The 20468-nt window shown below is 46.9% G+C and overlaps 1 protein-coding gene across 2 annotated transcripts in view; it reads left to right on the forward strand.

Annotated features, from left to right (window-relative positions):
* The window catches only part of Ston1 (stonin 1), a 39293-nt gene extending 19479 nt beyond the window's left edge, over positions 1 to 19814 (forward strand). Inside the window, exons 2-5 of one of the 2 annotated variants that reach the window (XM_027418004.2) lie at positions 3423 to 3581; positions 11972 to 13936; positions 18150 to 18352; positions 19251 to 19814. In XM_027418004.2, the coding sequence (XP_027273805.1) occupies positions 12019 to 13936; positions 18150 to 18352; positions 19251 to 19325 (2196 nt within the window). In that variant the 5' untranslated portion in view covers positions 3423 to 3581; positions 11972 to 12018 and the 3' untranslated portion in view covers positions 19326 to 19814. The remainder of the gene's footprint in view (positions 1 to 3422; positions 3582 to 11971; positions 13937 to 18149; positions 18353 to 19250) is intronic. The other variant, XM_027418003.2, reaches the window with a different exon arrangement.
* The last annotated feature ends 654 nt before the right edge of the window (positions 19815 to 20468 follow it).

The raw sequence follows: 20468 nt of genomic DNA on the forward strand, positions 1-20468 counted from the left end.
TTTTTCTTATGATACTGTCTTTGGTATTTCTCAGTAGATCTCAGACCTGACCAGTGTGTGGTAAGGAGCGATGACTAGCTGTAGCATATGGTATAGGGAGGAGACAGTTGTGGTCTCATGGCCACAGGCAGAGCACACACTGAGTATTGTGAAGTCTTTTAGAGCCCCACTCTTGGGGAAGTCTGAGCTTCTCACCCTTTACCCCTTCTATCCTTTGGCCAGCAGAGGCCAGGGCTGGAGGGCAGCAGGCTTTAGTGTCATGGCCCGATGAACACTAATAAGAGTTCTAGAAGTTGTCCTCAATGCCTAGAGGGTGCCCTTGCATGCTTGCTCCAGTCAAAGGCAAAAGTTCATTCGATGTGGCAGTTCTTTGGTTCCTTGTCTGGGAAAGCAAAGGTGAAGCTATCCCCTCACTCGGGCTGCTGGTGTGACAAGGAAGGGACACTGTCCTTGGAGCTATGCTAAAAGCCTACGAGTTCAGAGACACCACTGTGGGCCCAGAGCCAAGCCTCAAGGCTGTAATGGAGAAGTTAGCAGCCAACAGAGAAGGCTGAGGTGATCGGAGTTAAAGTTGACAGTGTGTGCTCTAGTTCCCTGTTCTGATGTGTTTCTCCCTCCCTGTGGAGGCTCCTGGGAGCATGGGCTGGCTTCCTTAATTCATTAGAACTTGAATGTTGGAGGAAGTTGCCATGAAGAGACTTGTTGATCCTTCATGTGGGGACTTTGCAAAGGCACTGGATACTGGGTCTTTTTCTTTCTGTCTGTCTTTCTTTTTATTCCCACTCCTACTGACTTCTTATTTGGGAACATAGTGTCTTCCACACTTCTCCCTTTCAGGTCTGGAGGCTAGAAGTCTGGGCCCAGGATGCCAGCATGGTTGGGTTTGGGGTCTCGTAGTCGCATGGTAGACAGACTGTACTAGTTACTCTTTCACTGCTGTGACAAACTACCAGAGAAAAACAAATCAGGGAAGGTCTTATTTGGGCTTTCAGTCTGCGGGTGAGTTAACCTTGGTGGCAGGAGTGTGAGATGGCTGGTCGGTCACATTGCGTTCTTTGTCAGGGAAGATGAGTGCTGGTGCTTAGGTCACTTTTATTTTGTTTGGTGTGATACCCCAGTACATTGATGGTAGCACCCACATTTATGGTGGGTCTTTCTTTTTCAGTTAAAAATTCCTAGAAATACTCTCATAGATACATCCATCCAGTGGTGTGTTTCCATGGTGACTGTAAATCCAGTTAAATTGATAATAAAGATTAACACATCACAGACAGCAAGCTGGTTTCTGATCTCCTCCTCCTCTTCCTTTCCATTCTCTTACACTAATCTGGGGCTGGGGATACAACCCTGTGGTAGAGTTCATGCCTAGCATTGGGGTAGGGCCATGAGTTCTACCCCTAGCACCAGAATGAAACAGGATAACACAACACAGTCAGACAGCTCTTCCCCCAAACAATAACAATTTAAAATCATGTATTAGTATTCAGGCATCTGTACTGGCCTGTCCTTGGGATTCTGACAGGATACACCCTCAGCTGCAGTCACTAAGAAGACCACCTGTGCCTGTTCACTACATTTCCTTTTAAAAGGGCCCTGCCCACCTCCCATTCCCCCTCTATTTCTTTCTCTCCCTCCTCCCTCTGTCTGTTCCCTCCCACCTCACCCCCCTCTCTCTCTCTCTGTCTCTCTCCCTCTCTCTCTCTCTCCTCTCTTCTGCTGCTCCTGTCCCCGGATACTCGTCTCCCCCCTCCTCTTTCCCTTTCCCCCTTTTTATGATCTTTTTCCCTAATTAAACAAAACAAAACAAAACCCCCCACTTGAGCTCTGTTGCATGGCATCTTTCTCTTGCGTGATGTTTTTAAAAATTACAATAATAATGCCTACCCAACTCCAAATTTTTGTTCATATGAAGACCCCTCTGGGGCAGTTTGGTTTACTATCTGCTCATACATGAGGACAGGAATTGACCCCCCCCCACCTCCCCAAGGCAGGGTTTCTCTGTGTAACAGCCCTGGCTGTCCTGGAACTCCTTTTGTAGACCAGGTTGGCCTTGAACTCACAGACATCCGCCTGCCTCTGCCTCCCAAGTGCTGGGATTAAAGGTGTGCATCACCATGCCCTGGTAAGAATGGATTGTAACCAGAAGCAAGGGAAAGATAGTTATCAGCTCTGTTGCCCTGGCTCAGCATGGGCTAGTGCAGCGGAGTCTGGGACCCACAAAGCAGGAGTAGGTGGTCCACTGGTGGTTATGTACCTGCTTAATCAGATTCAGGCCCTGCCCTCACTTGAAGCCTAGGGCCCTGTCTTAGGAGCTAGTAGATACTGTCTTTAGGTAGCCCTGAGTTTTCCTAGGCAGGCACTCTGAGGGGGCCTGTGTCATCCTAAGGATGGGGCCCTAAACATTATGAAGTATTCACATTTGCTCAGGCCTCGATGGGCCCAGTTGATGAAGGGCTTCTTTTAGAAGCAGGCTCTGAACTTGGTAAGAGGTTCCTAGGAGAGCAAACATCTGTCACTCCTCTCGAAGGTGAAGAAATGGATAAACAATAAAACAAGCTTCAGAAAAGAGCCAGCACTCAAACTTGCACTGGAAAAGTTAAGGTTAATTGCCACAAGGGAGTGGTAGGCTGGGGGAAATGGAGCTGAGACCAAAGCTGATAATTTTTGAAGGCGCTGGAGATTATGTTGTGGTTTAACATTGTGCAAATGGTATTTCCTGTCATATGGATAAAACACCACACATGGTTGTGATTGAATAGTGTGGGCTGTACAACATATGTGCTAATAATCTGGCCCGTGCTGCCTGTGGGAGCTCTGCATGACCAGAGCTTGCGGAGGGCAAGGCACACACATGCCCCTTACCTTTCTTTGCTGTTCCCCTTCAAGGGAAAACGTCCCTGGGGATGATCACTACACCATCAAGGCAAATGTTTGGGGGGAAATCTTCATGATGCCCTCAAGGTGGAGTTTGCTTTCCTAATACCAATCCTGTCACAGCAGCTAGAGGGGCATCCTGGCCCTTCCACAGCTCACACCCAGTGGCTTTGCAGAGGCAGCCGGGCATCCAGCTGGTCACAAAGATGCTTTGGAGGAGTTTGGCATGCAGGAATCTGAGAATTCCTTATTTGGGAGAGCAGCCAATGAAACCACACAGATATTGACCTTAAGACATTCTTTCTCTAGATTATGCAGCATTGTTACAGAACAGAGGCACAGAAGGCTAAGCTTGGCCTTGGCAAAAAGCGGGAGGCTGGAGCAGGAGCCCTCCTGAGGCGACAATGGGGTCCAGCCGACAGGAGATGTGGGCAATACATTCCTGAGCTCCTAGGGACCTCTTCAGCTTCTGGTCCTCCTCCAACATCTGTCACTTACGGAGGAACCAGATATTAGGGACTAGTAAGAGAGTCTTTTCCTCTCCACAGACACGCAATGATGTGGGGACAAAGTTTTTAGCCTCATATGACCTGGAGTGCCGCTTCACCAGCCAAAGCGCCCCTCCTCCACCCCCAGTTGGATCCCAACAATCTACAGGAAACCGTAGAACTTTGTATGTTCCTTTGAAAAGCCAAGGAAAAAGGAAGGTAAGATAGAAGGGCTGAGGGCAAAGAAGAACTGGATAGAGGGAGCCCGGGCCAGTGTGGAGCGGAAGGGAGGATTGTGAAGGAGTAAGACAGAATTTGGACAGTCTGGTTAGTACACCAAGATGACAGGGCAGGAAGCCAGGCCCGCCAGGCTAGTCTCAGAAAGGAGCCTGACTGTGGCTAGGATGTTGTTCTTGAGCAGTCTTGGGGGAGATCTGTCCCAGAATTTGCCTTTCCTATAGCCTGTTGTCCCAAGAGCACTTACAGATGAGCATTCGCCCCCTGGCCCATCCTTCTGTTTCTGGCTCCAGGAATGGACTGTTGTAGCTGTGAGCTGTTTCCTCAGCGAAGGGTGTGGTGGTGAGGGATACCCTGCCAGGGGTCATTAGGTCTCTGGATCTTGGGAGTATATGACTTTGGCATCACAGACCTGGTCACAGCCAGGCTCCTCTTCTTGCTGGCTAGGTGACTTTTGGCAAGTAGTTTAACTCCTCTGGCTCCTCTGAAACTAGGTGTAAAGGAGACATGAAGCCCGTAGACAAGCACTTCACGGCAAGTGTTTGCTTTCTCAAACAGAACGCTTGTACTTTCTTCCTAACTCTAACATCCAAGGGCTCTTTGAACTGGGGAAGGTTACATGGAGATTTACTTTAGAACAAGGAGAAAAGTCCACTTGGGGTTATTTGGTCCATGGTATTGAGTTCTGTGTCTCTGCCAAGTGTTTGTGGGTAAAGTAGAAAGTGCTCTCATAAATGAGACATGATCCCTGCTTGAAGAGTCTTCACTCCGACTCTCAAAGAATGTATGGTATTTTCCTTGGACGTGAGTGTTTTTATCCCAGGAATACTTTTTGGTGAGATGCTTTTCTCATAGCAGTTTTCCTTACTCACAAGGCATGCTGCAATGTTATTATAGAGTGGTAAGGCATTGCTGCTTTTATCTCTGTGCCGGGTGTGTGTATGGTGTATGTGTGCACGCACACATGTCAGTGTGTGTGAGCTCAGGTGCTGGTGCCATATTGCGAGTGTGGGGGGCTACAGGACAACCTCTGCCTTCCACTCTGTTTGAGGCAGGGTCTCTCTTGTTTGCCTGTGTATACACCAGGTCGTGCTAGCTGATTATTGAGTTTCCAGGGATTATCTTTTCCTGCCTGTTGTCACCTGATCACAGGAATGCTGGGGGAACCCCCAACCCCCATACACACATACACACAAATACTACTCTGCCTGGCTTTCTGTGAGTTCTGGTATTCAAACTGAGGCCCTCATGCTTGCATGGTAAGCACTTTACCCAGTGAGACATCTCCTTAGCCCGGCGATATTACAATCTTTTTATCTACTTAAAAACAATTAACTCTGCAAGTGTTTGGTTTCTTAACGGACAGAAAGAGGAATGCATTTTTTAATATTCATTGTAACCTATTCTGTTGTTCGTACATCCTTTAGAATGGGGTGGGGATAATTGTTATGTGGATCCCTTAACTTGGAGGGTGTTAAACTCTTGGCATATTGATCTTGGCTTCTGAATGCACCAGTTTTACTTTTTGAGGCGGGCCTCTCAAGCCATGGTTTTCTGTAGCCTTGTTTTCTCTGATGTGAATAGTCAAATGCAGCTACTTTAACTTGTTCTCCAGTTCAGTCAGCCTGGAGCTGTGTCGAAACAGGCTGCTGTGAATAGAATGGTTAACAGTTTTACAGAGAAGCAAACATCTCCCTTAGGAATCTTAAATATCAAAAGTGGATTGCTAGAAATCTCCAACATAATAAATTATCTATCTGTGCCCTAGACAGAAACTTGGTGTGTTGCCTATTTCTGGGCGAGGCTGCAACTGTGTTCTAGGAGTTTGCCCATAATGCAGGCAGACTACACACAGACTTCTGAAGGGTTGAGGCCACAGGGAGGCATGGCTTGACTGGCAGGGAGGGAACTGGAGTCAGGCAGAGGATTTTTTTTTTTTTTTTTTTTTTTTTTTTTTCTGAGGAGGAGGATAGCAGAGACAGGAAGGAACTAGGAGTTCCTGGGCCCTGAACCAACTGGATTCCAGATCTCGGGAAGATGGCCAAATGCTGTGGCTGTAAAGTCTAAATGAGATGTTGCCCAGTGCATGGCTGTCCATGATGACACCTAGGTGTAGGGTGGGGAGCAGGAGGTGTCCTGGTCCAGTGTGACTTCCAACATAGGGAAAATCAACTCCCAACAAAGGTGAAAGGGAGGCTGCAGCCTTTCAGGTTTCTGAAGTAGCTAGGGCAGGTGCTTAGGCCTCTCCTGTCTCCCCTGCTCCCAACCAACAAGATCCCTGGTGCTTCTGCCAGAGGCCAGGCTGTGGGGTAGCGATGGGGGTTGGAGGAAGGGAAGCACTGGGTGGAACCGGCCCCGGTTGTTGACATTGGGCCAAATGACGGGAGGGGGCTGTGGGACAGAAAGATGAGGTCATACCGAGGGAGGGGCGGCAGAGGTAAGGGAGGCGGAACAGTGCAGGGAGGCTGCCAGAGGGGTGGTGGGGACCGAGCACAGATGGAAACAGACCCACCTCCCACTGCGTTCCTGTCGGCGGCGGAGCCCCGGAGTCCTTGGAAGTAGAGACAGGCGGTGGCCTGGGGACCGGGATCGAGGGCCCTTAGCTCGGCTTTGGGGTTCAAGATCGTAGGTATTTTATAAAGTGTGCTAAAAATGGGGGACAGAGGGAGGGCCATTTATAAAGCAATGGGGCTGACCTCCTTGTGTATCTGATAGTCGGTTTCTTTGTCTCACAAAGGGCACAACACGGAGAAATAAACTACACCGATTTTTCTCAAGCTACCCAGGCAAAAGCGAGTGGGCAAACGGCAGGCGTGGATCCCAGCAGGACTGCGCTGCTGACTCTTCTTTCTTCTTACATAATAAACTCGGCTGGAGTAAATATTTGCTGGGTGTCTCTCGCCCTCCGGAGGGCTGTTAGGCCTGGATTCCCTTGGAGGGTGGGTTGAGGATGGGTCTGGGCTCCTGAGCCTCCTGGCGGCTCTGCTGCTTTCCAGGGGCCGTGCTTTGATCATTGCATCTGCAGGGCAGAGCCCGATGGCGAGGTGCCCCCTTCGTGCCACGGTGTGGGTTTAGAGCCCCCGGGAGTGCTCAGAGGCAGAATGAAGGCTGTCTTCAGTCCTCCCCAAGCTCCCTCTTCTCTTTCTTTGTGTCTGCTCTTTTCTAAGCTTGAGTGATTACACACGCAGGGGACCCAGAGAGAAAAGAGGCCTTACCCAAGGGCATCGTGCCAGCAGGTTCTCAGTTTTCCTGTCCAGTGGAGTTCCTGAGACTTTGCTTTCTGATAGCTTTAGAAGGACGGTTAAAAATAATGGACGTAGTTTAGTGGTAGAACATTTGCCAAGTATACCCAAGGCCCTGGATTCGTATTCCCAGAACTGGGGTATCTCAGTATTGAGGCCCTGGAACGGAGTCAGGAACAATTATTTTCGCTTTTGAAAAAAAAAAAAAAAGAAAAGAAAAAGAAAAAATCAGTTGGATATCAGTTGCCATAGAATTGTTTTAGAGTTGGAAAGAGCCCCAGAGATAGCTTCAATGTAACCCCTGGTATCTGGAGAGACTGGGCACACAGCCATGGCAGGGCAGTGCCCAGGATTTGGGTGGCCTCACTGTCTTAGTTAGGGTTTCTACAACACGACCAAAAAGCAAGTGGGGGAGGAAAGGGTTTATTTAGCTTACACTTCAGCATTGCTGTTCATCACTGAAGGAAGTCAGGACAGGAACCCAAGCAGGCAGGGTTCGGGAGGCAGGAGCTAGCAGAGGCCACAGAGGGAGCTGCTTACTGGCTTGCTCCACATGGCTTGCTCAGCCTGCTTTCTTAGAGAACCCAGGACCAGCAACCCAGGGACTGCACCACCCACCCTCCCCCATTGATCACTAGTTGAGAAAATGCCTCAGGGCTGGATCTCATGGAGGCATTTCCTCAGCTGAGGCTCCTTCCTCTCTGATGACTCTAGCTTGTGTCAAGTTGACACAAAACCAGCCAGGACATTCAATAACCTCAGGGATGGGCTCCTTGTAGCACACTTACTGCCTTTGGTGTCATTAGAATAATTTCAGTAATTTATGTCATATTAAAGGAGATGGCATATGCTTAAAAGAAATGGTCACAGAGAAGGCAAATTCACAAAGGAAGGGTAGTGATTTCCAGGGCCCAGGAGAAAGGGAGAAGAAGGTCAAGGGTTTATTTTGGGGGCAAGAAGAGTGTTCTGAAATTGGTGGCAATGAATACACAACTCTGTTATTATTCTAAAAATCACTTAGGTGCACAGTTTTTTGTTTGTTTTTGTTTTGTTTTGTTTTGTTTTTTGCTTTTTTGTTTTGTTTTGGAATGGGCCTATGGTATATGAATTGTATCTCAGTGAGTCCTGATTTTGGTCCTTACTGCTGGGTGACTGAATTTAGGCTGACACAAGAATATTGGTATACACAGTACAGGTTGTTTGATAAGCCATGAGTCAAGACCCTTTTGAATAGTCAGCTTCATATATCAAAGAGGGGGGTTGCAAGTGCCTTATAAATTCATTGGAGTTTTAGCTTTCCCTCACATTTTCCACCCCACTAACAAAATGTCTACATAACAATCATTCCAATGAAGGCTTAGTTATTTGATTCAAAACTAATGAATCACATATTCCCAACCCTCCTACCTGTGTTTCTCATACAGCCCCCCCAAATCCCTGTGTGTGTGTGTGTGTGTGTGTGTGTTGGAAAAGAATGTGAAATCTAGCCTTTGTAGCACAATGTTAAGTGAACAGTACAGAATAGCTGTCCCATTGGTTGGTCTGCACAGTCTCTTGCAATCCTTTTTATTTTTTGAGACTCCCCCTGCAGTGTCTTTTATTTCTATTTTCTAGTTTTTCTTTTTGCCATGTACTGACTGAGCCCCAGGTCTCCCCAAATTGAGATGCTATGTTCTCTGAACAGTAACCCCCATTTGTCCCTCTCCCAGGGCCTGGCACCCACTGCTTCATGGTCCTCTAAGTCTGACTTCAAATATCTTTTGTAAATCGGGCCATAGTGTATATGTCTGCTGCTGGCTTTTCACTTTATATGCAACACCCAAGATCCAGCTGTCTGTGGCAGGTGTCAGAATTAGTATTTATTTATTTATTTATTTATTTATTTATTAGGTATACAGTATTCTGCCTGCCTGGTGCCCAGAAGAGGGCACCAGATCTCATTACAGATGGTTGTGAGCCATCTTGTTGTTGCTGGGAATTGAACTCAGGACCTCTGGAAGAGCAGCCAGTGCTCTTAACCACTGAACAATCTCTCCAGTCTTAGAAATAGTTTTTAAGACCCAGTAATATTCCCTGGTACACATAGACTGTATTTTCTTCTTTCTTAAAGGCCTTCAGTATTTTTGTTTGTTTGTTTTTAATAACGAGTACAGTGTTTAAGGGGTCCTTGTTTGTTACCAGGGTGAAACTGGCCTCCTAAAACAGGTTTGGAAGCATTCCCGCCTCTTCAGCTTTTGGGGAACTTTACAAGGGACATTAATTCTTTTCTGAGTGTTTTGTAGACTTTGGCAGGGAAGCTGTTTTGTCCTGGGCTGCTTCTTTTGGGGAAGTTTTTCATGATGAAACCAGTCTCTCTCACTCAAGTTTATTCATTTTATGTGTTTGGGTGTTTTGCCTGCCTGCATGTACCTGTGGAGGTCAGAAGAGGTCATTGCATCCTCTGGGATTGGAGTTACTGATGGCTGGGAACCACCTTGTGGGCACTGGGAACTGAACCCAGCCCAATGCAAGAGCAGCCAGTGCTCTTAGCTGCTGGGCCAACTCTCCAGGCCAGACTTTCAGTTTCTATGGCTTGGGGTTGGTAGGTTGCATATTTCTAGGAATTTCAACCATCTTCCCCCATGCTACCCCATTTGTTGGTCTGCTCATAGTCTCCTGTAAACCTTTTGTTTTTGTGACTTTCATAGCAAAGTCTTTTGTTTCTAATTTGGAATCTTCCTTTCCCTCCCCCCACTAAATTAGCTAAAGATTTGTCAGTTACTCAAAGTCAGTATCCTTTGTCTGCCTTCTTTTCTCCATCTCACCTCTCCTCTGCTCTTACGCTTGTTTTCCTCCTCTCCTAACCTTGTCTTAGGCTGTCTGTGGCTTCTTCAAGCATAAAGCTGGGTAACCTTTGAATTCACCCTTGTTTTTTAATATAGGCTTTGATTGCTGTAGACTTCTGTGTTACCATGGCTTTCAGTGTGAATTGTGGAAATCTGTGTTTCATTTTCATTTGTCTCATGGTATTTTCTAATTAACACACACACACACATTCACACACACTCTCACACACATATACACACTTATACACACATACACTCACACACATGCACACTCACACACATACTCACACACATGCAAGCACACATACACTCACACGCTCACACACACACACACACACACACACACACACACAGAGACACACTCATATGCGTGCACACACATTCATACACACATATACCCAACTTCCTTTTTGAAATTGTGTGACTATGCAGTGTCATTATCTATTTAGATTGTTTATTTGCCAATTTCCGTATATTGGTGAATCTTCAGAGTTTTCCTTTTGCTATCGACTTCTAGGCAACCTTGTAGGCAAAAATACTTGCATTATTTTAGTCTTCCTAAATTTAAGGCTTCTTTTGTGGTCTATCATGACCTACTCGGGCAAGCATTCTGTGTCCACTTTAGTCTGTGCTGGATTGTGTGTATGCGTCTGGCAGGACCACGGAGGGTTGTTGTTCAAGCCCTCTTTGTAAAAAAACATTAACCATCCATCTAGATACTATCTCCAATGTAGAAAGTGAGATACCGAATTTCCTAATGTTATATTTAGCTATCTGATTCCTCTTTCATGTCTGCCCGTATTTGTTTTCCTTTTTCTTGGTGTTCTGATGCTAGGCTCTGGAACATTTACAATTATTTTATCTTCCTTGTGCACTGACCCTTTCATTGGTATACAATGTGCCTTTTGTGTTTGTAACTTTATTATTATTATTATTATTATTATTATTATTATTATTGGTTTTTCCAAGACAGGGTTTCTCTGTGTAGCCCTGGCTGTCCTAGAACTCGCTCTCTAGACCAGACTGGCCTCCAACTCAGAGGTCTGCCTGCCTTTGCCTATAAAGTGCTGGGATCAAAGGCCTGCACCACTACTGCCAAGCTATTTGTTTGTTTTAAAAATATTTTACTTTTTTATTTTTTGTGTATGAGTAATTTGCCCATTTGCATGTATGAGCACAACATGCATACCTGGTACCCATGGAGGTCAGAGAAGGGAGCTGGTCGGATCCCATGGAACTGGAGTGACAGATGCTTGTGAGCCGCCATGGGGTGTGGGAAACAAACCCAGGACTACTGCAAGAGCAACAAGTGCTCTTAACTGCTGAGCCATCTCTCCAGCCCCTGTGTGTTTTTGTTTTATGAGACTGAGGCTTGCCCTGTAGCTCAGGTCAGGCTGAATGCATTAGGTAGCCCAGGCTGGCATTGAATTAATTAGGTTTCGCCTGTCTCAGCTTCCCACATGCTGTAAGTATGAGCCACAATGCCTGGCGTTGTAACTTTTTGACTTTAAATTTGTTTTGTGTGATACAAGTGTGACTCCTGTGTTAGTCAGCTTTCTGTCACTATAACAAAATACCCAGATAATGAACTTAGAAAGAAAGGAAGGCAGATCTCTGTGAGTTGGAGACTAGCCTCGTCTACAGAGCAAGTGCCAGGATAGGCTCCAAAACTACACAGAGAAACCCTGTCTTGAAAATGCAAATAAAAAAAAAAGAAAGAAAGGAAGGAAGGAAGGAAGGGAGGAAGGAAGGACCTATACTGGTTCACGATTTTAAAGGCGTTGTCTATGGCCAATTGGCCCATGAACTTTGGGTACAACATAATGGGAGTATGGAAAGGAGGTAACCCATCTACCTCATGGTGTCAGAGAAAAAGGGGAAAGGCGGGATTTCCACATTCCCCTTACAGGGTTCACCCTCCAGTGACCCAACTTCCTTCCAGTAAGCTCTCCTTCCTAAAGTCTGTTGTGCCAGGGGCTGAGGACAGTGCCTACAATGCATGTACCCTGGGGGACAGTTTAGACGCACCCTCTGGCCTCTTCCAGGGGCAGTTCAGATCCACACTCTGACCCCTTTCCTCCCACTCTACTTTGGTTTCCATCTCCCTTCATTTCCAGCGGATGGGCGTTCTTACCTTATTGTTTTTGTTCATTCATCTGCCAAGAATGGCCACTTGTAAGCTTGGTTTTTTTGTACACAGTAAACATGTATGCTTTCCACACCCAGGTCTTTGTCAAGAAGACAGAACTCTAGCATCTTGGTTTTCAACCTTTATTTGATCTTAGATTGTCTTTCTCCTTTGCAGAAACAATGTCCCTGACTCTTTGACCAGGCCACAAGCCCGCCCTGAAGATGTGTTCTACAAACCCAGGCAGCTGGGTCACCTTCGATGAGGACCCTGCTTTTCAGTCTTCTCAAAAGGCGAAGGATTTCTCTCTGGAGACCCAAAGTGTTTGCAGACCAAATGGACTGAAGCTGAACCTTCCTGGCCTCAGGGACTTCCCTAGTACTTCCTCTTCCGCCAGCAGCACGCCCCTCTCCTCTCCCATGGTCGACTTTTACTTCAGTCCGGGACCTCCAAGCAACTCACCTCTTTCTACACCCACCAAAGACTTCCCGGGCTTCCCCGGCATCCCTAAAGCAGGGTCTCATGTGCTTTATCCTATTCCAGAATGTTCTTCAAGCAGCCCCCCCAAAACCGCAGGAGGAACAGGTCCTTCGTTATCACTGACTAAGCCAACCTGCTCACCCCAGGCCTCATTACCTAGTGACCACTTGGGCGCCCAACTGACTCCCAAAGCTGGTCTTGAAGATGACGCCAGCCCTCAGCGGGCCCCAAGCGAGACTCTGCAGTTTGAATATTTTCGAGACGACTGTGCATTTTCCAATCCATTTTGGAAAGATGAAGGTAGCAGTTCTCAGTTCCCCTTCGACTCCCTGGCAGGCAGAAAGCCGTTCTCATCAAGGGACAAGGAAGTATCCATGGATCAAAAGAGTCTTAACCAATGCTCACTCAACTACATCTGCGAGAAGCTTGAACACCTGCAGTCGGCCGAGACCCAAGACCCTCCTGGGAATTTGTCTAGGCAGAGTCTGTCTGCTGGAGACACCTCCCCTTCTTTTGTCCCACATACTCTCTTCCGGAGTCAGCCCAGAGATGGATGGTCCTTCATGCTGAGGATTCCCGAGAAGAAGAACATGATGTCTTCCCGGCAGTGGGGACCCATTTTCCTGAAGGTTCTGCCAGGAGGGATCCTGCAGATGTACTATGAGCAGGGTCTGGAAAAGCCATTCAAAGAGTTCCAGCTTGATCCACATTGCAGACTTTCTGAACCCAAACTCGAGAACTTCAGCATGGCGGGGAAAATCCACACCGTGAAGGTGGAACACGTGTCTTACTCGGAGAAAAGGAAATACCATTCCAAGACGGAAGTGGTTCGCGAGCCCGAGGTAGAGCAGATGCTGAAGCTGGGGTCCACGGATCACGGTGATTTCCTTGAGTTCCTAACCACTGTGGAGGAGGAGCTGATAAAGCTGCCCATTGTTGCAAAGCCAAGGAAGAACTACGAGGAACAAGAAATCTACCTGGACATCGTTGACAACTTTTGGGGTAAAGTAACCAAAGGAGACGGGAAATTGGTCGAAAGTGCTGTGATAACTCAGATTTCTTGCCTCTGCTTCGTGAATGGGCCGGCACAATGTTTTCTAACCTTGAATGACCTTGAACTGCAGAAACGAGATGAATGCTGTTTTGAGAAAGAACCGGATAAAAGGGGCATTGATATTCTTAACTACCATTTCCATTCGTGTGTGAAAGCTGAAGAATTCCGACAGTCCAGAGTCATTAAGTTCGTGCCACTGGATGCTTGCCGGTTCGAGCTCATGCGTTTCAAAACCTCCTACGAAGGGGACGAGCTTCCTTTTTCTGTGAAGTCCGTAGTGGCTGTCCAGGGGGCATATGTGGAACTCCAGGCCTTTGTCAACATGACCCCGGGGCTTCAGAGGTCACCGCATGCCAGTTCCTTGAGGTGCTGTGAAAATATCATGATTCACTTTCCTGTCCCAGCCCAATGGATCAAGGCCCTCTGGACCAGGAACCTTCAGAGGCAGAAATCCCTGAAAGCCAAAATGAACCGTCGGGCATGTCTGGGGAGTTTACAGGAACCAGAATCTGAACCCATCATTCAGGTCACTGTGGGGTCAGCAAAATATGAGAGCGCCTACCGGGCTGTGGTGTGGAAGATAGATCGGCTTCCGGACAAAAACTCAAGTAAATATCCAATGCCTAGGCTGATTTCCATAGGAAACTGCTTAGTGTTTTCACGCATGTCCTTGGGCCCAAAGCAGGCAGAGGCGGATGGTAGCTTGAGAGCTGAGGGCACACCAGCACAGCCAGGCGGGAGGTGGGATAGCTAGCCAAACAGCTGGTTTGTTTTCTCTCTGTTTATTTTTCAAGTCATGCCCGATGACTTTAACTTCTGCCTCTTTAATATAAAAAGAAATGGCATCCTAGTTTACAGATTTTCTGTGGTGGTACCAAGGAAATGTTTATAGGAATGGAGGGAGGGAAAGGAAGGAAGAAAAGAAGAGAGAGAGGGAGGGAGGGAGGGAGGGAGAGCGAGCATCCTTTGGCTCCCAGGAAGATCATCACCTCATCCTCCATGGTTCTGTAGTTAATGCAGTTCACTTGTGAATGGGCTGGACTGAGCCCGCACCATGGTGCCTCTGGGTAGCTCCTTCTGGGTTGGTCTCACCTGCTGGGAAGTTCTGGTTCCATTTCTGAACAGAATTTCCTGGAGGAAATTAGTGTAAATTTATGGGAGGAAGGCGTGAAGGGCTGAGTCCTCCTCGAATAATCCATCCTTGCTGATCCAATCAGTTTACACCATGGATTCTTGGACCATCCAGTGCTGTTGATGGGATTATTTTCATTAGTAATGTACAGTCACTACTTTTCACTCTGCACAGACGTTATATCTAGTTCCAGAAGCTGTCTTAGCACCAATGGAAAATGGCAGAGACCAGGGTGTCTCTCAACCCTCAGGGACAGTCTCTGGGTTCCCCACATGTACAGCCACCTGCCTGCTTTCCTATTTTCTGATTTTTGCAGTGTGAGATTAAAAAAGGACAATTAGATTTCAAAATCGACCCCTGAGAACATGTTATTAAGATCTCCAAACTGGCTAGCCCCAGACACGGAGAAGGTTTAACCTGCTTCAGCAGCCTAGTTATCTGACAACCAGGTACATGATCTCTGTGCCTTATGTCAGTCACTGACATGTCCACTGCATGGGAGCTGAGCAGCCCATACCATCAGAGGCCATTGTGACTAGACTATCCCAGTACTGCCTAGCCTTTTCCCCAGCTATCTTGGCATTGTCATGGGCAAATCTTGTGGCTGATCAGATCAAGGCTGAGTGAAATGTGGCATCCGTGAAGGAGAGTGTTAGGTGTCTGGTAGGCTGGGGACTACCTTTCTGCACAGGGCACTTGGGCTCCTCAGCCTCCCAAGTTGGCATCTGGTACCTGCTGAATCCTGTCTGTAGCTCAAACTCTAGTTGGTTACATTAGCAAGTTGTAAGACATGGGCAAAGACCGGTCCAGGAAGCAGGTACCCCATCGGCTGGGCCTGCTCTTCCTCTTACATCATTCAGGTCTATAAGGAAGTGGTCATCACCCTGGGGGCACATCTCCTGGGGAGTGATTCAAACATACTGGTTCTGGATCCCGGGGATACTGCTGTAATCTGCATGAAGCGTTCTTTAAAATAGTCCGGTGTTCAAAACACCCACAGTCTCTCTCTCTCTCTCTCTCTCTCTCTCTCTCTCTCTCTCTCTCTCTCTCTCTCTCTCTCGTTTCCTTTGATGTTCATAGCACAGAGAAGAAGTCCAAGGTGCACTGATAGTCCCCACCCCCTCCCCCAAGGACCAGAGGTTCCTGGGGACTGGTTAAATGGGGATACTGATCTTTATCTCCTACCCTGGCCAGACACGCACAGGAAAGGTCTGACTGAATAACAAATGGATGGATTCATCAACTCAGATCTTCCCAAATTTGCCCCCAGTTCATCTCCACTCCCCAGTGTTCTGCTAGAGTGAACGCAGATTAAAAGCGAAAGAGCTCCTTGATCAAGAGGGAAAGATTGGGAGAGAAAGACAATGGTGTAGCCACGGGGATTTAGAAAGGGTTGCCGGAGTGGGTCTCACCAGCAACCGCGGCTTCCCCCCCCCCCCCCCGCATCATCTTAGTTCTTTCCCTCGCGATTGGGGCCTCCTACATCCATTTTCTTCAGCTCTTAGTAGCTCAGTTTCAGATGTGGAATCCATTAGGTCAGGAGAAATTGGCTATCAACAGGACCTAAAGAGACTTGGTGGTTTGCTTTCCCATTCCTGAGTTGAGGAGTTACGCTGGAAGAATAATTACTAAGGCCCGGCAGTGCCCCCTCGTGGTCGGCACCGAGATGACAGGCTTTTCTCTATCACTTCTAAGTTTGACAGGACTTAGGCAAGGAACCTGGTGTCTTTAGTTCAAAGTGTGAATAAGAGTGTGCTAGTAAACACTGTAGAGTGGCCAAAATCTTGGGAAAAAGACAACAGAAAACTTGGGATAAAAATACTTTTATCACCATCTTTTTAGGAAAAATGGTAGAAGTGTTGTTTCTATCATTTAAAAAAGTATCCCCCCCACCCTGTTTCACTGGGAAACTTCCCTAATAGTTTTTTTTTCCTGAACAATGCAAACATCAAATTAAATAAACTTCAGTAGCATTCCCAAGTCTAAATGTGTAGAATCCACAGTTCTCTGATTGGCAAAGTATAGTCATTGGCTTTAAAATCCAATGGCACTTGGCAAAGTGTTAAGGTCGGCTGTCTCTGCCACTGCCCAGTATGTCTGCTGGTTGGTTATCCTCACAACTGTGTGAGACCCTCGTTGGGGAAACTGAGGTTCAGAGAATTGGGTGGCTTGCCTAGGATCACACAAGTCTTAAGTAGCAGAGCTGGGTCTAGAGTTTGTGTTCTAAAACAGTAATAGAAGAGAAAGGTTGCATCCTATCCGCTGGAAGTCTAGACAGGAGGAAAGATTGTGAGAACTCCACTCATCCCCGTGTCTGTCTGTCTGCCTATCTGTCCCCCTTATCCCCCCCCCCTCTGTAGTCTCACCTGCAGTGATATGGGCAGCTTACGGCCCCTCAGAGGCCACTGTTGTCCCATCCTCTGTGTTAGTGCTGTGGAGTGAGCATTGGCTGCCTGATTGATGGGTGATTTCTCTAGTCCTTTTACAGCTTCAGAATTTGATCAGTCTCCCCACAAGAAACAGGTTGTAAGGAATGAAAGGCAATTTATCTTTTAAAATAAATCTTTTTATTTAAAAAAGCAAAATCTTTTAAACTCATGTTTTTGTGCCTAGGGCTATCCTCTGATGAAAATGTTTTTCTCTTGAGTTGTATCAGTGGCACAGGAATTTAATCCAGCTTTTGAAATTACTGTTTTGTTTTTTTAAGTTACATTTATTTAAAGGTAGATTAAACTGGATACGATTAGATTCCAGGAACAATGTGGGATGACCACAGGACATTTGTGAAGTTACGATAGGGACACACACACTTGAATGTGTTTGTTGTTTGTTTTGAGGTAAGGTCTTAGGCTGACCTCAAACTCAGATGTTAGTCTAGAATGACCTTACACCCTAGTCCTCTTCCACTACCTCTTAAGCGCTGGCATTACAGGTGTGTGCCTGACTCTGAAATATTAATCCATTGAAACTCCCTCCCTCTCACATACTGTAATTCCCACCTAAACTTTCTGAGTATACCCAGTACTCTTGGGTCTGACACAGGGCCTGCCACAGCATAAGGTAGATCTCCATGTCAATGCCCTTCACCAAGAACAGATATTAGACTGAAGTATTGAAGGCTTGTACACCCATCTCTCTGCTGTATTATCTGGTCTAGTAAAAGATTTTCAGGATAATGAGTAGCAATTTTGGTAGTGAAAAAAAAAATCCATTCCACTAAAACAGAAAGTATATCAAAAGTTCAAGCCTAACTTTTAAAAGTCACGGTTTCAAAACCATGTGACCTAATATGAAGTCCATCTGCATTATCTAAAAATAAACACTGGTTTAAAGAAATGACTGGGTAATCGTGGAAACTTATCCAGTCTGCTCGGGAGAAAGGCTTCAAGGGGGCTGAATCACACTGCGGTCAAATAATTCTGTTTCATATAAATATTGCTCTTATCTTTCGATTAGAGAGCCTTTGTGACATTTGTGACTAAAGCCATCGTTGATCTGTGTGGGGATGAAGTGACAGTGCTGGAGTGACTTCAAGAACTAGTGCATCAAGCATGACTCTGGACTCTTCCCACTTGGTGCACAGTTGATGCTTGCCAACGGGACTGTTACTACATCGAGAAGCGAGTGCTGTAGACTTTTCCTTTGCTATTGCACCACTCTGACGCTGTGGGTTGACTTCTTTCTTCTAGGTCCTGATCAGCCCCATTGTCTGTCATACAAACTAGAACTTGGATCAGACCAGGAGATTCCCTCCGATTGGTATCCATTTGCTACTGTCCAGTTTTCAATGCCTGAAGCCTCTGCCTCGGGGACAGAGGTGAGGTCCCTGGGAGTGGACAGCGATGTCCAGCCTCAGAAGCATGTGTGTCAGCGGGCTTGCTACAGCATCCAGGTATCTCAAGTGCCCTGGTTCAAGTTAGGGTTTCTCGACCTTGGGTGGGGTCTGGTCAATTTGCCCCTTAAGAACCAGTCAGTTAGAAGCCAGACAATGGTGGCAAACGCCTTTAATCGCAGCACTCAGGAGGCAGAGGCAGGTGGATCTCTGTGAGTTCCAGACCAGCCTGGTTTACAAGAGCTAGTTCTAGGACAGCCTCCAAAGCCACAGAGAAACCCTGTCTTGAAAAACAAAACAAAAACAAAAAACAAAACAAAAACAACAAAAAAGAATCAGTTAGTCTGTGTCTGCCTGTCTTTCCCCTTCTTCCTTCTCACTCCAATGATATTTGGCAACAGAAAGGCTCAGAGTTTAGCCATGGAAACTTTGCTAACCATTGACATCCCTTGAGAAATCTGTGTGGTGGATCCACTGATTTCTTTCCTTACTGATAAAGTTAAGAAGGGCAGCTGGTACGCTGTGCCCTCCCCTCTGCCCCAAAGGTCACCCCCCAGGCCCCAGCTCCTAGCAACTGTATTTCAGAAGAAATTGGCTTTGCCCATGACGTGTCTACTCTTGGGGTTAGCCTGTTCCAGTGACAGGGAAAGGCACCCACTGAATGTTCTTCTGTAGGACCATCCCCGTGTCAGCTTCCCAGAGCATGGCAGGTTTAAAAGAAAAAATTGTGATGAAAGCTATGATTTCAGAGAGCTTCAGACTTGATTCTAAAAGGAAGGATTTGGGGGCTTGGTTCCCCCAAAACAAGAGTGCCTCACTTTAGAACTGGTGTCGCTCCATGGATGGACTATCTGTGTCCACAGGGTGAGGTGTCTATGTCCACATCAGGCATAAACAGTACCGGAGAGCTGTCGTCGGTGTTGTCTGACCCTGACAGTGCATTGCTTTCTCCTAACAGGTGGAAATAGAAAGGAAGTGGATCCAGATAGACGGAGAAGACCCAGATAAAGCTGGTGACTGTGTGACTCAGTGAACCATGATGTCCTGTGGGTCAAACTGGCAACCCACTGCTGGGGCAGGAAGTTCTGCTACTGTATAGTGGGACTTTGTTCTGAGTAGCAGACTGAGGCCAGAGATCCAGTGGCGAGTCTGAAGAAACATGTGTCCCACAGCAGACTGTGTGCACGTTACTCTTCTGGTATATTTTTGCTCTGGGGATATGAGCAGGAATGTGTCTGTGGCTTGTGCCAGTTACATCGTGTTGAAACAGAGGCACTCACATCTAACATGAGACCTGCTGGCCAGTTTGCCTGAAGGATGTTTGGGTTTTGATTACCCAGTGACTTTGTTTTGTTGTCTGGGTTTTGTGATTTCCCCATCTCTTCTTGCTTTGTGTGTTAGTGTGGTGGTTTGAATAAGAGTGGCCCCCATAGGCTCATAAATTTGAATGCTTAGTAACCAGGGAGTAGACCTGTTTGAAAGGATTAGAAGGATTAGGAGGTATAGCCTGATTGGAGTAGGTGTGACCTTGTTGGAGGAAGTGTTTCTCAGGGGGGCGGGCTTTGAGCTTTCAAAAGCCCATGCCAGGCCCCCACCCCCTCCCCTCTGCCTGCGGATCTGGATGTAGCTCTCAGCTACTGCTCTAGCACCATGAGTACCCTCAAGCTCCTGCCATGCTCCTGACAAGATGACAATGTACTAACCCTCTGAAAATGTAAGCAAGCCAGTGAGCAGCACTCCTCCATGGTCTCCGCATCAGCTCCTGCCTCCAGGTTCCTGCTCTGCTTGAGTCCCTGTCCTGACTTCCTTCAATAATAAACAGTGATGTGGAAGTGTAAGCTGAATAAGCCCTTCCCTCCCTAACTTGTTTTTGTCATGGTGTCTCATCACAGCAATAGAAACCCTAATTAGGACTGTTAGCATGTGGACCACCAAGGAAGGCAACCGAAGGAGACAGAACCCCAAGTATGTGGTGTCTTCTTGTTCAGCTCTGAGATGCAGTTAGTTTCTCTTACTGTGGCGTCATTTTCAAAATGTCTTTGTATTCTAATTTGTGATCCAAAGAAATTATTCCCATTGATAGAGATGCATATTTTGGAATGAGTCACCAAGATACAGTGCCTTTTGGTCTGGGGATGAGAGGGCTTCCTTTCAAATTTTTTTTCAAATTCCTTTC

The sequence above is a fragment of the Cricetulus griseus genome, chromosome 5 (genome assembly GCF_003668045.3).
Source record: "Cricetulus griseus strain 17A/GY chromosome 5, alternate assembly CriGri-PICRH-1.0, whole genome shotgun sequence".
NCBI classification, from domain to species: Eukaryota; Metazoa; Chordata; class Mammalia; order Rodentia; family Cricetidae; genus Cricetulus; species Cricetulus griseus.